The sequence below is a fragment of the Etheostoma cragini genome, chromosome 13 (genome assembly GCF_013103735.1).
Source record: "Etheostoma cragini isolate CJK2018 chromosome 13, CSU_Ecrag_1.0, whole genome shotgun sequence".
NCBI lineage: Eukaryota > Metazoa > Chordata > Actinopteri > Perciformes > Percidae > Etheostoma > Etheostoma cragini.
This window is the reverse complement of record NC_048419.1, coordinates 17,758,478-17,777,362: the sequence shown is the minus strand read 5'-3', so window position 1 is coordinate 17,777,362 and position 18,885 is coordinate 17,758,478. Positions and strand designations below refer to the sequence as shown.

At 37.8% G+C, this 18,885-nt stretch overlaps 2 protein-coding genes across 14 annotated transcripts in view; both read right to left on the bottom strand.

The window, feature by feature from the left end:
- The window catches only part of shroom1 (shroom family member 1), a 36,324-nt gene extending 25,408 nt beyond the window's left edge, over window positions 1-10,916 (bottom strand). For both annotated transcript variants that reach the window (XM_034889857.1, XM_034889855.1), the window contains exon 1: window positions 10,705-10,916. The gene's annotated coding sequence lies outside the window, so the exon portion shown is untranslated. The remainder of the gene's footprint in view (window positions 1-10,704) is intronic.
- Window positions 10,917-13,300: 2,384 nt separating this feature from the next.
- Window positions 13,301-18,885, bottom strand: part of aff4 (AF4/FMR2 family, member 4) — a 35,098-nt gene continuing 29,513 nt past the window's right edge. For 11 of the 12 annotated variants that reach the window (XM_034891093.1, XM_034891092.1, XM_034891091.1 and 8 more), the window contains 2 exons: window positions 17,738-17,958; window positions 13,301-17,160 (listed from right to left, as the gene is read on the bottom strand). In XM_034891093.1, the coding sequence (XP_034746984.1) occupies window positions 17,033-17,160; window positions 17,738-17,958 (349 nt within the window). In that variant the 3' untranslated portion in view covers window positions 13,301-17,032. The remainder of the gene's footprint in view (window positions 17,161-17,737; window positions 17,959-18,885) is intronic. The other variant, XM_034891089.1, reaches the window with a different exon arrangement.

The window sequence follows — 18,885 nt, the reverse complement described above, 5'->3', positions numbered from 1 at the left end:
AAGTGAACAGACATGCCTGTAATCTTTCCTTTTATACCTGCCAGGATGCTTTGAGCAGCACAAAAAGGACTGTTCAGACACACGATACGCTGCCCTGTAGAGCGGCAGCGGCAGGACAACAAGGAAACATTTGCTCAGTGTTTCATCAGAGATTTGAATTGCAAAACAACCTGCCGGGCAGACAGAGACACTGTGTGAGGGAAAATGGTTAATATTCACTCTCCCCCCCCCCCCCCCCCCCCCAATAACACCAACACTGCTGCCGCTGAAGTCAACAACAGAGCTGAGCCAAGACATGTTCTTGGGACAGTACATTTTAAATCTAGTTGAGGACAGACACCAACTCTCAGGTAGAATGTAGCAAGTTTAAAAAGTGGCCAACATTTTCCACATTTTGGTTTTCCCACTATGTGCATATTATCAGGAGCATCCAGCCTGATAGACCAAGCACATGAATCCAAATAGAAGTGATAGCCATTAATTGATTAAGCAGATGAAGGTAAGGATGTCTTGTGGGTAAAAGGTGTCAGAACAGAACTTAATCTGTCTCATGTTACCATTCTTGAAAATCCAGTAATTTATTGGCCTGAGCCTGATTTCAAATCTCATTCAGTCTCTTCTCTATTTCCACTTCTGTCTCCCACATGTTCCTCAGTCACAGACAAAGGTCAAACCCAGTGCGGGCAGAGCAGAGCTCTGTATTCACGATTACTACTTTACTAATTTACAATCTAAATAAAATACAGAGGGATATGTTTACCTTGCTTTTACTTTTACCAGTTTAGTTTTCTTGTAAATCATCTCGGTAAAATACAGACAAACTGGGGGAAATCCGCTTACTGCTTTTACAGTGTCACAGCTACTGGTCAGAGATCACTTTGGGTCTTTATTATTATAAATACATACTTTTGTTTATACAAAAGCAGAGGCCACAGGGACTTTTACCATGCAGACAGCAAACACACCAACTTTGTAGGATCAAGCTCAATTTAATTGCTTAAATTCAGTAAAAAACAAGAGAAAAACAAGAGAAGTTTTAGTCAGACTGTCTTAGGCATGGTCTCCAAAAGCTATCAAGGAAAAATTAAATAACTCAGCCCCAACAGCCAGAATTTCAATTATGGTCCTCAGGATGACCCCTGACCAGCTGTTATTTAATGATGAGACTGAATGTGTTACCGATCATAACTATAAAAAGTCTTAATTTTGGCCCCATAAAAACAAAAGGTAAAGTTTGACCAAATTGGCTCTCTTTGAGCCAAGCATTTTACTAGCATGGAATGCATCGCCTTATCAAGGCGAGAGGGGGATATTTCTGTAAAATGAACCAAGAATGAATTTTGATTTAGTGGACAGCTTACTGCTACTTTACATTTTAGAGTGCAAAGGTATCAGCTTTCAAAATGTTCCACAATGGCTTTTCCATTCCTAAATTCTGTACAAACTAGTGCTGCTACATTCTTTATTTTTTTTAGATCTTATCAGTATATAACAACAGCCTTGTCTTAGACAGGGAACTAAATATTTCTGGCATTAAAGCACCAACAGCTTTTAAAATGTTATGAATCTGTTCCAGGTGGAAACCGAGTTAGCATTTAGCCAGTTTTTTTTTTTAATCATTCGTTAGGCAATTATGAAGCAGATGATCAATGTAACGCAGCCAACTACTTCCCTGTGAAAAGGCTGATAAGTCTCTCAAACCGAGTAATCTTGGGTAAGTGGTTTTCTTCTGAGAAGTTTGCTTTTTGCTGCACAAAGCTATATAAAAAAAGAACTAAAATAATATCCGGAATACAGTAGTTTTTTTGTTAGCTCGTCACGTGGATCCTGATTTTGCAGTCCTCCCAATCCATCTTAGCATAGTTGCCCACAGAACATTTTTGGCGCTGTATTGAATGAACAAAAGTGTGTCTCATGTGCTAATAAAGTCCCACCTACACCTCCGGCTATAGACAGCCGGCTAGATCTCCCATTATTGTATATCGACGCCTCTGCAGAGAAGAAACACTAGGTGTTAACTTTTAATTGTTCTGCTTTTCCAACACTTACAGTAACCTAATAGTCCTGATCATCATGCTCAGGAGTCAAGTGTTTCCCAGCACAGAGTCTGCCACCGTGGTTAATTTTAGGGGGACGTGATTACAATGGGCTCCTTTTACTGCTGGCAGCGCAGGTTTCCTACCTCAGAGCAGGGAACAAAAGGGGGGGTCACATCAAGAGGAAGAGGGGGTTTAAGGCTGTAAAACAAACCACACTGAGTTTAAACTTTACCAGAAAACCGGCAACATACTCTGAACTTTGTAATCTGGGAGAATAAAATGATGTGGTATTCCGACGTGGTGCTACTTAGGGAAGTATTGAAGGGACTATTGAAGGGGGGTCATTCCTTCCTATGACGCAAAGAAAAAAAGAAAAAAAACGAACTGAATTTGAACCTGTTTTACATTTTCTTTTCTTTCTGGAACCCTTATTGGCAGAACATTTTTTTAAATAAACGTGTTTGAAATTACTTTATAGCTGCAACTAATGATTAATTTCATAAATTAATTTATCTGCCAATCATATTGGCAGTTAATCATCTATTCAAATGTGAAAAGATATTGAAATAAATGACCATTGCAACCTTTTAGAGACCAAGGTGACCTCTTCAGATGTCTTGGTCCAAATCCAGAAGATATTCAGTTCACAATGTTATAAAAACACAGAAATACCACACAGATTCTCATTTGAGCGGCTGTAACCAAAGAATGTTTGCCATTTTTCTGTATTTTTGCTTGAAGAAATCATTGAAACGATTATCAAAATAGTTGCTCGTTATCGAATAATTGTTTCAGCCCTAACTTACTTATAATTGTGTGATTTCATCTAAGTAACTGACTCGCTGCTTCCATCAGTAAAGTTTTATTTTAGCAATTTTTTCATGAAAATACAACTGAGTCACACCCCAGGTGTCGACTTCATTTCATCTCTGACTGGAATCTGGACGAACACAGACATGCATTAAAAAGATAAAGACATCAAGCCTCTAATTCCAGCCATGTCAGACAGCTGTAAATGCCTCTTTTATTAGTTGATGTCACAGCCATATTACTGCGTCCGTGACCGGCTCAAGTCTCGGTGACAACCCCTCACCCACACCTTTTCATCAGGGACTATGAAACCTGAGTAGGGCCTCCAGCAGACCTGTTAACACGGTGTATTATGGAGGTACAATACACACACAAACTCTCACACAGACACAAAGGATGAAGGGCTGCTCTTTCGTCCAAACCGCAGTGAAACAGCAGCAGCGTTCTCTGCCTCTCTGTATAAACTAGAGATGTCCCTATATCGATACCGGTATCGGTATTGCCTCCGATACTGTGTAAAAACGCTGTTATCGGTATTGGGAAGTACTGGAGTTTATACACCAATTCGATACCATGTAATGAATCCCTGAAGAAAATCTACGTAAAAAGTAGTTTATTTATGTTCTTTTCCCCGTTACAATTGACTGTCAAACTGGATAATAAAAGAAGGTTCTGCGGCATTCAGTGGTTGTTCATGTTTCCCCAAAGAGTTTAACCTGAGCCAGACCGGCAACAAAGATAGTAATCACACCCCATCCATACAGGGATAGTAGTAAACAGTTGTTACATAATAAAATATAAGACACACTGTTATTGGATCAGTCCTCTGTATTGGGCAACACACGGGTTCAGATATTGTAATCGATAAGCAAAAAATAGTATTGGACCATCTCTAGTATAGACCTCATTTCTGATGCATCCGGGACCTTGACTATCACAACATTATAAAACTTTCACAATCCGTGATCAGTTTAAATCTCCTACAACCCCATAAAGGTACCCTGTGGAGTTTTAGCACTTTGGAGCACATTTGTTTTGCAATTGCACAAGCGTTACACGATACACAGTCCGGTCAATGGTTTGACATTATTTAACAAGTGGTGGTAATGTGCCAAAATGTGCAGCAATGTGCAAGAAGGCTGCATACTATAGTATTAATGTATATAAAAATCTAAATGTTTTGAAAAATTGGCTTTGCAAGTGTTTTGTAGGGGAGAAAATACGAATACAAGGAATACAAGGTAAGGTAATACTAAATGTAAACATTACTTAAAAGAAAACTCTACAGGGCACCTTAAATATAACTAAGTTTCCATCCACACATTTTTATCCAAATTATGTGATATTGAATGAAAAATGCCTCATGGAAACAGTACATTTGAAGGAATTTCATCAGTATCGACTCAAAGGAAAATACATTCGTTCTCATCGGATTTTGTCTTGCTCGACATACGGCTTATGTCATAAATATGTGATAGAAACGTTAATTGCCAACTAAATAATGAATTGTGATTAGGTTTTAGGTCATTTTTATGGTTGCAACAAAAAACAAGAAGAAGACGTTTTAGTTAATTTCCGCCCAGTATTTCCGCTCTGTTTGCACACGTGATGGGTGTGAACAAAGACAGATGGAAGTGGACAAACGAGGAGACAAGAGACTTTTTGAATTTAATTTATCAGGAACTTGCGAAGGAAATAAAAGGAAAGTTGCATCTGCATCATCATAGCAATGTGTTGATAGTGTCGTTTTCTTAGGATAGCTTGATATGTTGCTATCAGCTGGCACATAAGCACTACAGCTTGTGCAATGTTGATCTGATTTGTTGGTAGACACAATCCATTTTGTCTAGAAAAACTTTGTTTGCAAATGTTTGCTTGAAAGCTGTGTGATTCAGTACGAAAATGAATGGAAACACCTTAAAATGTCTAAAATTAATTGATATACCAATTTGATTGCAAAACAACATGTGAAGTCATTACGCACAGGTTTTTATTTGCTTTGATGCAGTTGGATGGAAACACACTTTCACCAGCTTTATTCTCATGAGTTTTTTTTAATCAAACTTCAGATAAATCGATGGACAAGTAGATGGAAACTTAGCTTATTTCTGTAGAGTTTTGTTTATGGTCCCTGCAGCGTGTTGCTGTATCAACTCATAACAAAAGTTATCTCAAGAAACTTAACAGAGAGTAGGTCTAAAACAATTGTATTTAACTTGTGTCTATATTTCTCCAAAATGTAGAGGAAAGGACAGTTTATAAAAAATAAAAAAATCAGGCTGCCTATACAAATAGGTTACTCAAACACACAAACGCACATGACATATGACACTGCCATTTCCCAATGAGGGTCCTACAGGCCATACAATAGTGTAGGTGTGGTCCTGTCAGATAACCAGAGTAGCCAGAGAGACATACATAACCATACACAAGTTTCCAGCCAGAAAAGTGCTCTAAACTAAAGAAAAGAAACTAGACAAAAGATGGCAAAAGAGAGATGGATAAGCTGTGAATGTCTGAGTTTTTTTAAACAATAAATGAAGGCGGAACGGTATTTTTCCCTTTGAGGCCAACAACTGACAGCAAAAAAAGAAAACAAAACTCACCTTTAAAGTTATCATGATAAACCTTTTAGCAGACAGTTGCATGTTTACACAACCGGCAGTCACAGAGCAACATTAGTATGCTTTTCACCTGACGAAACAAAGTCCAATATTCCCTCTCCTTTTAGCTCTGTTTTGCTCTTCACAAATTCCTGAGGGAATTGTCTGTCTTTTTAGCCGCTACATACTTAGTCAAACTGCTTTTTGGTGTTGAGCAGGTAGCCTAAAGTGGGTTTTTAGACATTTTGTGCTGAAAATAAACCAAAATAGTAAAGCTTCCGACATGAAAACCAAAACAATGAGCTGAAAAAGACTAAAACGCTTTGGAAAACAGCAGAGCTGGAAGATAATTCTCTTTCACATTACATTTAATAATTTGCTATTGTTAAGAGACAAAGAAATTGATCATTGGTAATCGTTACAGCTACTTTTAGCAAAGCAGTTTCATCAAACAACCCATTCTACCTAGCCACCGTAGGTGAAGTGACTCTTCATGTGCAATATTCCTCATCGCTTTCATTAATAGATTTCAGAGAAAATGTCAGACAATACCATGGTGGTCTCTGTCCAGAAGAAAAGCTATAATACATTACTGTAATTAAGGATATTACGATCATACCAAAGGTTCTTACATATACCCCACACACAAATTACATTAATTAAATTTACTTACTTCTGCTTTCATCCAGATTATCTGTAAAGCTATTCAACATTTAGCCAGTCCCCTATTAATGTGTCCTTTCCCGATAAGCCTGCTAGTTTCAACAGCCTCCGAATTTCCTCTTATTTCCCCCATTACTTATTAATCCTGTGGGGGAATTTTCATATGAATTGGACATCTTAAGCTGGCCTCACTCTTCCTCTTCTGTGTTCTGACTCTAGAATCTAATCTTCCACCCTGATATTCTTATCAGCGCGTAAAGAGACCTTCCTGGTTGTCAGTGCAATGAAGTCATCCAACCTGAATACAAGTCTGTTACAATCAGGCACTAAAACATGCATCCATCGTCTTATCAAGGTCATTATCTACAAAACAGAGCTTGACGTCATGATGACTTACCAACCAGAATGCCACACCTCATGCTAATTAGCCTTTACGCTAACTACAGTTTAGCATCGCCATGACGTACCAAACTAAAATATAAAATGTACTTCTGCATCACACAATGTCCTGAGCTTATCTTGAATACGTCATCCTGAATAGTCTAACTTTATTACCCATTAAACCCCGTCAGCTGAGTACTTTTCACTTAGTACAAGTACGGATGTAACAGTATGAAAATTTTAACTCACTGTTATAGTGACCAAAACGATCACGGTTTTGGGTATTATCACAGTATTTTTAAAAGTTTTTTCCTGTACGTTCTGCAGACAGGATAACTACGTTCAATCTTGGAGACTTTGAGACTTGGATGAAGCTGGGAAGAATTAAACACCCGGTTTCCACACCGTGGTAATCCACCGTGGCAATAATGATATTTTAAATCAAACTTACATCTCCAAGGATGTCAGGGACAAGATTGTAGACCTACAAGAGTCTGGAATGGGTTACAAGACCATTGACAAGCAGCTTGGTGAGAAGTTGACAACAGTTGGTGCAATTATTTGCAAATGGAAGAAACACAAAAGAACTGTTAATCTCCCTCGGCTCGGGGCCCCATGCAAGATCTCACCTCGCGGAGTCGCAATGATCATGAGAACAGTGAGGAATCAGCCCAGAACTACACGGGAGGATCTTGTCAGTGATCCCATGGCAGCTTGGACCATAGTCACCAAGAAAACAATTGGTAACACACTGCGCCGTGAAGGACTGAAATCCTACAGCGCCCGCAAGGTCCCCCCGCTCAAGAAAGCACATATACATGCCCGTCTGAAGATTGCCAATTAACATCTGATTGAGTCAGAGGACAACCGGGTGAAAGTCTTGTGGTTAGAGGAGACCAAAACGGAACTCTGTGGTAACAAATCAACTCGCCGTGTTTGGTGGAGGGGGAATGCTGCCTATGACCCCAAGAACACTGTCCAACATGGAAGTTGAAACATAATGCTTTGGGGGTGTTTTCCTGCTTAGGGGACAGGACAACTTCACCGCATCAACTGGGATGATGGACGGGGCCATGTACATTCAAATCTTGGGTGAGAACTTCCTTCCCTCAGCTGGGGCATTGAAAATGACCAGCATGACTTTGACCCAAAACACACGGCCAAGGCAACAAGGGAGTGGCTCAAGAAGAAGCACATTAAGGTCCTGGAGTGGCCTAGCCAGTCTCCAGACCTTATTCCCATAGACAATCTGTGGGGGGAGCTGAAGGATTGAGTTGCCAAACGTCAGCCTGGAAACCTTAATGGCCTGGAGAATCTGCTAAGAGGAGTGGGACAAAATCCCTCCTGAGATGTGTGAAAACCTGGTGGCCAACTGCAAGAAACGTCTGACCTTTGCCAGCAAGGGTTTTGCCACCAAATACTAAGTCATGTTTTGCAGAGGGGTCAAATACATACTCTCATTAAAATGCAAATCAATTTATAACCTTTTTGACATGGTTTTTTTCTGGATTATCTTATTGTTAGTCTGTCTCTCACTGTTATAAATAAATCAATCTACCATTCAAATTATAGACTGATCATTTCTTTGTCAGTGGGCAAATGTACTAAATCAACAGGGAATCAAATACTTTCTTCCCCTCACTGTAAAACATTGCCTATAGAAACCTGATGGTACTTGATCCCATCAGCTGACTTCTAAATCTGGCGGTTAATGGTTTTCACTCACAAATCCTCTTTGTACCTGATTACAGCCAGCCCAAGTCAATCATTTCACCGTGAAAAAGACCACCACTGAATTCCCAGTCCCTTAGAATGAGTCATTCACAGCTACTTCCTTAACACATGTAGTTTCCTGAAACCAACAATGCCAGTGAAAGCCTCACATAATTCAGGTACAAAGGAAGAGGTGGATATAAGGTCACACTTCCATTACAGGAAAACACAACACTGGTAAGAAAAGCAAAAAACAACAAGCTGTTAACTGATGTATAACTCTGACACCTTCCCACTACACCCCTGTTCATTATATATCACATTGACACTAGATTTCAAAGTGACACCATGCAGAGAGATGATTATTTAATTACAGCAGCATAAGGTCATTTCATTTTGACTTTATTTCCAGAATTGTAATAGATGTCTTCATCTGACATTAAGTATCACTTGTGTGTAGTCCTACAATATCATTTGGATCACTGTCAGCAATATCTTCAAAAGTTTTTACTATTGAATTATTTTAATATTTCTGCAAAAAAATCAATCCGAACCCATCTGAAGTTAATCTAAACTTAATCACTCACACAGCCAAACCAGTTAGTTCATCTTTAGGGAGGTAGGCTGAGTAAAAAGGACACTGGAAGAATGTAAACATCCAAGTAGGAACTACACACACCCACAGACATTTTCCACTGTTGACACACACAACAAAGTCTCTGTTACCTGTGCTATTTTGAGTCTAAAAGTCCTAAAATGACTACACTAGGGGCAGCCTCTAGCTCAGTAAGAGCATTTGCCCCATGTAGGCTAAGTCCTGCAGTGGCCCAGGTTTGAGTCCAACCTGTGGCCCTTTGCTGCCTGTCATCCCCGATCCTTCCCCGTTCCTGTCTATCCACTCTTACTATCTAATAAAAACTAATCTTTAAAAAAAACTGCACTATATGAATGTATTTAATTTTACAGAACTCCTTTTTCTGCAGCACACCACCGATCAATACTGTGCACACATTTTTTGTTACCTTGGAGGTAGAATGAAGGGGAGATAGAGACATAGCAAAGGCAGAGACGGAGATCATGTTTCAACACCCAGGGTGAGTTTACATGTACCATTGCCTTGCCCTTCCGTTTGTTCAATCTTTCTTCTTTAATCGTTTTGCAAACACAAACACCACCTCATCATCATGCTATCATATATACAACCACCTGTGCAACGATTAGCAAATGTGTGTATTATTCCCACATTTGAATGTTTTGGCTTTATGTCTAGGTATAATGCAGACACCAAGTCATTACCCTATCTGACAAGTACAGCCATCCATCTGTGAAGGACTATCCAAGTAGTGCTACATCAGACAAGTTTTGGATCAACAGGTGTGTATGAGAGCAACTTTGTGGAAAAGGTTGATGCATGCTTGTGGGTTCCCTTGCCTCTCTGCACATATGATTATGTATGTCTGTGTGTGTGTTACACCTTCATGCACGTCTACTCTGCACAAACGTCTCTGTAAGGGTCTCTTTGTAGCCTCCAGGTCAGACTCTGTGGGCGCAGTGGAGTCGAGCTGGGTCAGCGGCCTGAGCAGGCCATTCAGCAGCATAACAAACACAGAGAGGCCAGTGTTTCTCCTCCTGCACCCACCATCTGACCAATGCACCTCATGAGTGCTTCAGTTTCAGCCACAGCACAAAACACCAGTGTCTGGTTTCCCTTTTGTTCCAACTTTAAATAAAACATAGTCCAGTCATTAGGTAGAAAAGCCCTCTAGTGCATAATTCAAGGCCAGGTATCAATTTGAGGCGAGGAGATAAGGTTAAGGGAGGACAATACTATGTTGTTCTCACAATAGCATCAAACAACAGATATTGCATAAGTAATGTGTAACATACAAAGTATGAAAATGGCAATTAAATGTGGTGATATAACAGTATTTTGGGTTGCTGTTTGTCTCCGGTCCACACTATCTATTGCAGAGCTGCAGATTATTTGTATCTTCAAATAATCTGTTAATTGTTTTCCTAAAGGCCAAGGTGACGTTAAATTGCTTGTAGCAGTCAAAAAAAAATATAATAATAATAATAATAATAAATAAATTATATATATATATATATATATATATATATATATATATATATATATATATATATATGGTGGAAACAGAAAATGTCAGCTTTACACAACATTCAGTAGCAACACCAATACCACGTTAAAGTACAATACAATCAACCACTATGAACACTAACAAGGATTATTTGCTATCTATCTATTTGCTGTGAACAGAGCTCTTGTATCTTATTAAAATGGCGTTAATTTTACCCCAGACACGCATTTCAACTTTTTAAAACTACACATGTAAAAAGGGGTTCAATATCACATATTTTCATAAAGCCATTTTTACTAGAAATGGTAAACAACACGATTGACAGTTGACAACCGAAACTGAAAAGCCACAGTGAAACTAGATGCACCTGCTGCTACTAAAGTCCCCTTCACGTACCTGTTGATTGCCGGGGACTTCGCCGTTTTTAACTCGTAGTCCTTGTTTCTCTCGGATGTGTTTCCTCTTCTCTAGTGAATGACGGTTAAAAGCAATACAATAACTTACGCACTTTTTGGTAGTTGGCTAAAGTGCATCGCACCCGGTAATGAGCTTTCCTTTTTCCTTCGCTCGCGGTTAGCTTACCTTAGTCCCTGCAGGGAGAGAAACGGATGAAAGGTAATAGAAAGGACAATGTTGACCAATCAGATGCGGCAAGAGGCGGGCACTTTAAGGAATACACGACATCCTATTGGTCAACCCGTGTTAATGGAAGAACAGTGAAAACGGGAATTTATTGTTTTTTTGTTCAGTTCACTGGAAGGAGGCAGAAGCCAAAACTAAACAGTGACATTTTTATTGCATTTTTACTGAATTCAATGAAAAATGCATGTAGTGCATGGGAATGGTTTAACAAATTAAACATTCAAGCTGGCAATGAAAATGGTAATCTTTCAAATACATGATTAGTAAAAAACTGACAAGAGAAGAACAAAACAAAATGTTAAGACAAATTGGGGAAAAAACATCAGTCTACATAAGAGTTAATGTTCTCAGGGCACCACATTGTGGATTGAAAAGAGCTAATTATTTCTAAGAGGCTCTGCAATGCAAAGCTACATAAACTACTTTGAATACCTTTGTATTTGTTCATGCACATAAGGATGTTTGTTGTTATTATTTCTGCTCGGTGCTTATATGGAAATAGTACATATACATTTTACATCTGTTATATTTAAGGCAGGGTCACATTGTGTTCCAATTACATGCATGTCACACACAATACACAAAATTAGATGTAATTTGTAAGGAATCATTGTTACTTAGTTATACCTTTAGTAGTAGTAATACCTTCTTTTTTTATAAAATGACTACAAATTGTCAACGGATAGAGTGCAATGACTCAATGAGTCCAAAGCCTACTACCGTATTGATGAATGTTAGCTGTTTTAAGCTTTTCCATTCCTCCCTTGCTTAAATCCTAGATTACAACCCAGGAAACATTTCAAAATATTACAATAAAGACTGTAACACAATGATTTACCTTACAAACGCACCCTAGTCCCTGTTCATATTGTTTTTATAGCAACATGATACTATTGCAATTATAACCATTAACAGCAATAATCACAGTGATTGACTATTGAGAATCCTCCGATAATAGTAATTTATACTTTATTGATCCCCAGGGGGAAATTACAGTTTGTCCACTCTGTTGTTAGTACACCCCAATAAGCAGTACTTACGTAACTAAGTAGATTTACTTAAATTCTTCATTTGTGTATTTTCATTTCATGCCACTTTCTACATCTCCGAGGGGAATGTTATACTTTTTACTCAATTATATTTAACTGCTGTAGTTACTTTGCAGAAGATGATATTGTTTCTGCCCGATGTGAGTTGAGTGCAGATTTGAGGTTTACGGCATAACGTATCATTACAAATAACAGAAGATGGAAATCATTTCAAAAAACGTTTTAGCTATCTATGGTGGTTTGATTGGTGATATTAGCTCCAAACGCCATTCAACTGACAACCTTTGTTGTGTTTGATTGCCAGCTTGTGGACAGCAGTGGACAAACTTGGATAAGTAGGTCAATTTTTACTGTATTGACATTACAGAAGTCTCTCGTTAGCATCTTGTATGCTACTTGTTGCAAAGTGACGCAGGCAGGACTCAAATCTGCACTCGACTTACATGAGTTTATGAAACGCAATGTTTATCTGCAGGGTTGTCAGACTGGGGGACTGAGTACCCAGGGCCCTCATGTGAGGAGGGCCCAAAAAATGCTAAAATGAATAGCTGTGGATGCGGGGAGGGGGGGCCATAGAAATGCCTTTGTACAGGGCTCAGCATTTTGTGCTACACCCGTTAACAGTATGTACACTAAAATTAGCTCCACCTTAACCAATTACAACATAAAACACTCCCCAAAAAACAATGCTTCACTAATGATAATCCAATTTTTTTTTTAAACACAAACTTTTGACTTTTTGTATTACTTTTGATACTGTAAGCATATGTTAAAAGTGAATACTTTTGTACATAAAATGTAACATTTTGAATGCAAGACTTTTACATGTAATGAGTATTTATACGTTTGGGGTGTTGATACTTTCTCATATCTATATTGCAACTCATGGCCATTACTGTCACTGACGTTTACATCACAGCTGTTCACACTTATCTGTTCAATTCAGATATACAGGTATCTTTTTATAGAATCATGCATTATACATTATAAAAAGTATTACAACATTTTTAGTTGCGCTCCAAAAATAATCTTTTTCCATGAGAAAAATAATTAGTTTCTGGCCACTGGGACTACTTGTGAGCACATGAGCAGGCACAGTGTGTTTCATTGAGTAACACTGAATGTAAATATTACTTTTGAGTGTGTGTGTGTGTGTATATATACACATGTATGTATGTATGTATATGTATATATATATATATATATAAAAAAACACTCCAAAAGGGATTTTTAAGTAAATCATTTTTTTTTAAGTTGTACGTTTTTTTTTGCCTTTTCTGAAACTAAATGATCTCACTCTATTAAACATTTCCATATATATTTTATTCTCAATACGGCAAAATACAAAGAATATTCAGGACAGACTCTCATTAGTCACAATTAATACTCACTTCACAAGAATGCTTTTAAATTACATAACCTAAGTTTGAAGATCAAACTCAATGAGTACCTTTAATCATATTGCCTCCATCATATATAGTATCTCTATCATCAGTTCTCTTAAAACTAATCCAACTTTGACTATTGTACATAGTGTATGCTGCTGGTCTCACTTTAGAGACGACTTTTAGCAAAAAAGGTGTTATACAACATACTGTATAAACTGCTACAACTGTTTTGACCTGTAGAGAAATACCTTTGTTTCAAAAGACATGTTGGACTAATTCTTCAAAAGGGACACATAGTAAATACAACTCTCGTGAGGAGAAAACAGACTGTACACACCATCCATCCATCCATACATCCATCTATCCATCCATCCCATGAGATGAACAATATACATTTCATGAAAAGTACACACCTCCATATCAAATACAGAGAAGACAAAATATTGGATCTAGAGACATTAATGATTATGTGGCGACCATGATACTGGGAGACAGTGAAGCAGAAGACAAAGTATACGTACACTGTTAAAAAAAAAAGGACTGAATAATCAATTTGATATACAGTGTTAAGAGACTAGGATGTACTCTGTAACAGCTTGGAAGAAGATAACACAAAAAGTGTGCATAAAGTATCTCACGAATGTATTTACAACATTTTTTAATTTCAATAAAAATGTCAACCTGTAGTAGAAATTCACCCTTAAAGAAATGTTATATTTACATTTATACATTTGTATTTAAATAGAAACATGCAAGTGTTATAACATCTTCCTACTGAATGTCAAAAAAAAAAAAATCATCTTACCCTGGATTCATTCAAGTTAGAATTAATATTAATTACTACTTACAAGGAAATCTCATCATGAACAACCCAAAATACATTTACATCTTCCTATTTCAAAAAATGGTACTTCTTAAAATGGCAAAAGAGGGAAAAAAAACTAAGCAAAAGGGGCAGAAAAATAAATAAGTGTGAGTAGCAAACTGTTAAAAATTACTATAATGCTAAATTTTGCACATTTGACTACAAGATAGTGTAGGGAACACAAGGCGCGGACCTGTACTTACAAAGTGTACCAGTGTATGAAGACATTAACTGGGCTGGCAAAACCAACAGAGGAATTCCTATGAGAAAAGTGGCCTCCAGCTTTAAGTACAAAATGGCTCAAGCCATCGGTGTTTGGTTATAAAAACAGATCTATATACACACATATACTAAACCAGTACACAAAATTGCAAAAGCTAAAGGCATTGGACACTTGAGTTCAACAGGTTTCTCACTGAGGCGGAAAAAAAAACAAGTGGGAAAAACATGAAAGTTCGTTTACAGAAACGGATTCTTTTTTTGTTGTTGTAAAAATCCTGCATAGATAAAAATAATACCTCCTCTGGCTTTCTCTTTTTCAAGTGCCAGAAGAAATAACAGTATCCCCCTCCTACAATAAAGGTTAGGGAGCCAGTGAAGGAAAGAAAATACAAAACGTCAAAATAAAAAAGTTAGACCTGAGCCAAATAGTAATTTTCTTAAGATGTGTTTTGTCTTGAGATGAAAAAGGTGTAAGATGAAGTGTCCCTACACCAAATTAATGTTTGAAAATGGAAGAAAAATGCCAGCAAGTTCAACTGTTACAGGTCTGAAACTTTGTCACTTTCCTCTTGTCCAAACACATCTGCCATCAACCAAAACAAACCAATGAAACTTTTCATAAATACTATTTGACCCAGGCATTCATATTTCCAGCATGTTTTAGTGAGGAGTGGGCCTAAAAAAAACAAAAAAAACAAAGACAGCCTATGTCATTGGCCATTACCAAATGTCAAGTGAAATCATGGGTGTAATAACGTCTTCATTCAAAAGTCACTATTACTCGGGTCACTATTGTCATTTTTACCCAGCCTAACAACTAGCTGACATGATTCTTATCTACCGTCTTGTAACACGAGCGTGATTAAAATTTAAATAGGAAAAATTTCATATACAAATACTTTGCATCTAATAACCCTTGGTTCAACCCTGTTTTAAAAGAATGCATTTGAAAAGTTATACTTCCGTTTGGCCAGAGGAAGAAAAGAAAAAAACTGCTTGCTATATAAATAAAATCTATTTTGGCCGTTATACTTCTTTTTTTGAAATATATAATGATAGATTTAAAACTCTTTGTTCTATAAATGCAACACTGATAAGTCTGCCTCTCATAATCTTCCTTCCGGATGAATTAGCTTTTGTCGTGCCAAATTAGTGGTCAATTCAGGCCCAGTCTTTATAAACTGCAATGTAAATAACTGCATGTGGAAATGATCTTCAATACTTGAGACACTCCCTGCTGTTCCTTAGAAAAATACACTCTGAGCAAACAAGGGGATCAAAAAAAGATTAGCACTGTCTGGAAGTGACTTCCTCAAGCATATTTCTCAAACAATTTGGCTACAAGTGTAAAAACATTTCATAGGAAGAGACTTATACTCTGGAACCTCAAAGACAGCAAATCTCTTAGAGAGAACATTAACATGATCAATTGTATTAAGGCCAGGAGACTAAAAAGCCCCCGCTAGCGGCCCCTGGAGGCCATGCTGCTCCTTGCATCAAACCAGACCACAGTGGTTTAAACAAACTGACCAACACTCAATTTTCTAGCACATCTAAAAGTAGTTAATGATTTTGGAAAATAAAATGACACTGATAAAAATAAATACATTGATCGTTAAAGAGAAAATTTATAAATATGTGTGTGTGTCAGAATCTGATGTGCACAGTGGCTATTCCTACAGTCCGTCCATAAATAGTGTGGCTATGCTCTATGATTAAGCTTTAGCGCCTAGAGACTCTTAAGAAAGATAAACCAAGGTGGTTTAATGAAGCTTAATTTGTGACCAATGCCATCTTTGCTCTAAAATGTGTTAACTGAAAGACTGCAATAGAAAACATAAATGTTAGCAGCTTCCGTTAACTGCAAAATGCATAAAATTAGTTGTAACAACAAAAAGAGGGAAAATCAAAACAGTTTATCAGATATGAGTGGTGGCTGTTTGTTTTCCTGTCGCTCACATACAAGGCACAAAAATGATAAAGAGAAACCTTCATTTTAAAGCACCTTTGGTGTTTATGGGAGGTACTTTGGTGAAAGAAAGTAAAATAAAAAGTTAAAAGCCAAAGTAGCCTAAAAACCATACCCCATTGTTAAGCGTTTTCTTAAGAAATAATTCACCCAGTGCTTCCATGCCAAAGAGATAAAAACATGGCCTTCAAAGATTGTAAGAATGCTGATATATGAAGCATGGCGATAAGCTCTTTTTGTTCCTGTGCTGCAGTTTTGATGCTTCTCCCTGTGTGCTGCTGTCGACGGTGTGAGATGCTCTAGATTGCTCAGTGTTTTTGGCAAGCTGGTGTAGAAAATGGACACAGTGTTGGAGATATGTCTGAAAAGTTCATATTGTGTGTGTGTGTGTGTGTGTGTGTGTGTGTGTGTGTGTTTGTGCGCATGAAGGACCAGAGGTGGACTGTTTGTGTGTGCATACAGTACATCATTGTATAGGTGTCTGTCTGAGAGGGCATGCCTGTGTGTCTTTGAGCACACGTAGCTGAACACAAGAGGCTGAGGTGCATGTGTGTCTGTGTGGAAGCAGCATGCAGCGAACGAGTCCTCGCTAGGGAATAAGCTTTGCGTCCAGACGCAGCCAGTGGAGGCCCTGCCGTGTGTAACGCACCAGTTCTGTCATGCTGCTGGTGTTGAAGATCAGAGGACCCATCACCTTGTCCAACTCCAAGAAGAAGTCTGGAAGAACAAAGACACAGCGAGAGGTGGCAGGGTCAGTTCAAAGGCCAGTGAAAAGTTCAAGGTGGGAAAAAGCAAGATCATTTGTATTTTTATTATAATTTATTCTTCTTTAAATTGTCAGAAAATAATGAAAAACTATTTCCCACCGATGTTTTAAAATACATTGTTATGACCAAAGTTGAAAACCTAGAGATATTACATTTTAATTAAATGTTTACAAATGCTGACATTTGAGAAGCTGAAACCGGCACATATTTGTTTAATAAATGACTTGAACAATTGACTTACAAAATTGCTACCAATTTCCTGTAGATCAACTACTCGGTTCAATGAATAGTGGAGAAAAGTTGCAACACATCTTCTTAACAAAGGCTTAAAAGACTTCAACTCAAGACTTTTATGCAACAACAATGCTATAATATTAGAGCATTTTAAATGAGACCCTGGTGTTTTAATGCAGATAAGTCTACTTTGCTGTATTGTCATGTGTAGGAAATTTCCCTTTTAATTGCTGCCAGTATTATAATGAAGTATTGATTTGTCCCAAAACATGGTCTGTTTAAAGGTAGTTTACCTTTCTGCTCCTTGGATAGTTGCTCCGCCTGGTCCCAGACCTCAGTGGCGTACAGGAAGTTGGAGGTGACCTGAACATAGCTGGCAGCCATCTGGTGGATACGCTGAGGTATGGTCACAGAGGAGCTGGCGCTGCTGCTGCTGCTGACAACCGCAGAGTAGCCGACGGCCGTGCCTGGTGACAGTTTCGGAGACACAGGAGAGGGCATACCCGCTGCCTTGCTGCGTTAGGAAACAGAAACAAGCAGACATGGTATTGAAAGTGCTGGAACTGGTGTGTAAACAATTTGGTCCACAGAAAGTTATTTTTAGATGGCTTAACAAACACCACAGTTAGGGTTATCATGCTTGATAGCAGTAGTTACGTAATTTCTACACAGTATGACTCAAGCGCTTCAAACTCTTCTTTAAAACAAGATGTTAAAACAGGTAAAATTACAGCAACAGTGGCAATGATACGGATTTAAAAAACAAAAGAAATAGGAATAAAATTATATTAAAATTAATATAATAAGAGTAATAGTTACAGTGCTGCTCTTAAGTTTATAAACCCATGCAAAATTTGACTAAAAGAGAGATATAAAAAAAAATCTTTTGGAAAATGATCTTAATGTCTTGATTAAAAAACCTAGAAAGATCCAACCTTTAAGCACACCAATTTTCATTTTGAATGAATAATGTATTGTATATAAATAACTGTTCTTCCTTAAAATACAGGGGGTATGAATATAGACACTATACTACTACCCTATGTCAAATTCCCATAGAGGCAGGCAGATTTGTATTATTAAAGGCCAGTTATTTCATGGATCAGGATACTACAGTATGTGTCCTGATAAAGTTCCCACTGGCCTTTGGAATTAATTCCATAGGCCAAGGGAACTTTATCAGGACACATAGTATCCTGATCCATGAAACAACTGACCTTTAAAAATAAAAATCAGCCTGCCTCTATGAGAATTTAACAAAGGGGTGTTTATACTTATCCCCCCCCCCCTGTATTTTAAGAAAGAACATTTATTTACGATACATTATTCATTCACAAATACCTTTTTTTTTTAATTAAGGCATTAAGATCAATTTACAAAAGATGATTTTTTTCCCTCTTTTTTGTCAACTTTGCGTGGGTTCCTAAACTTATGAGCACCA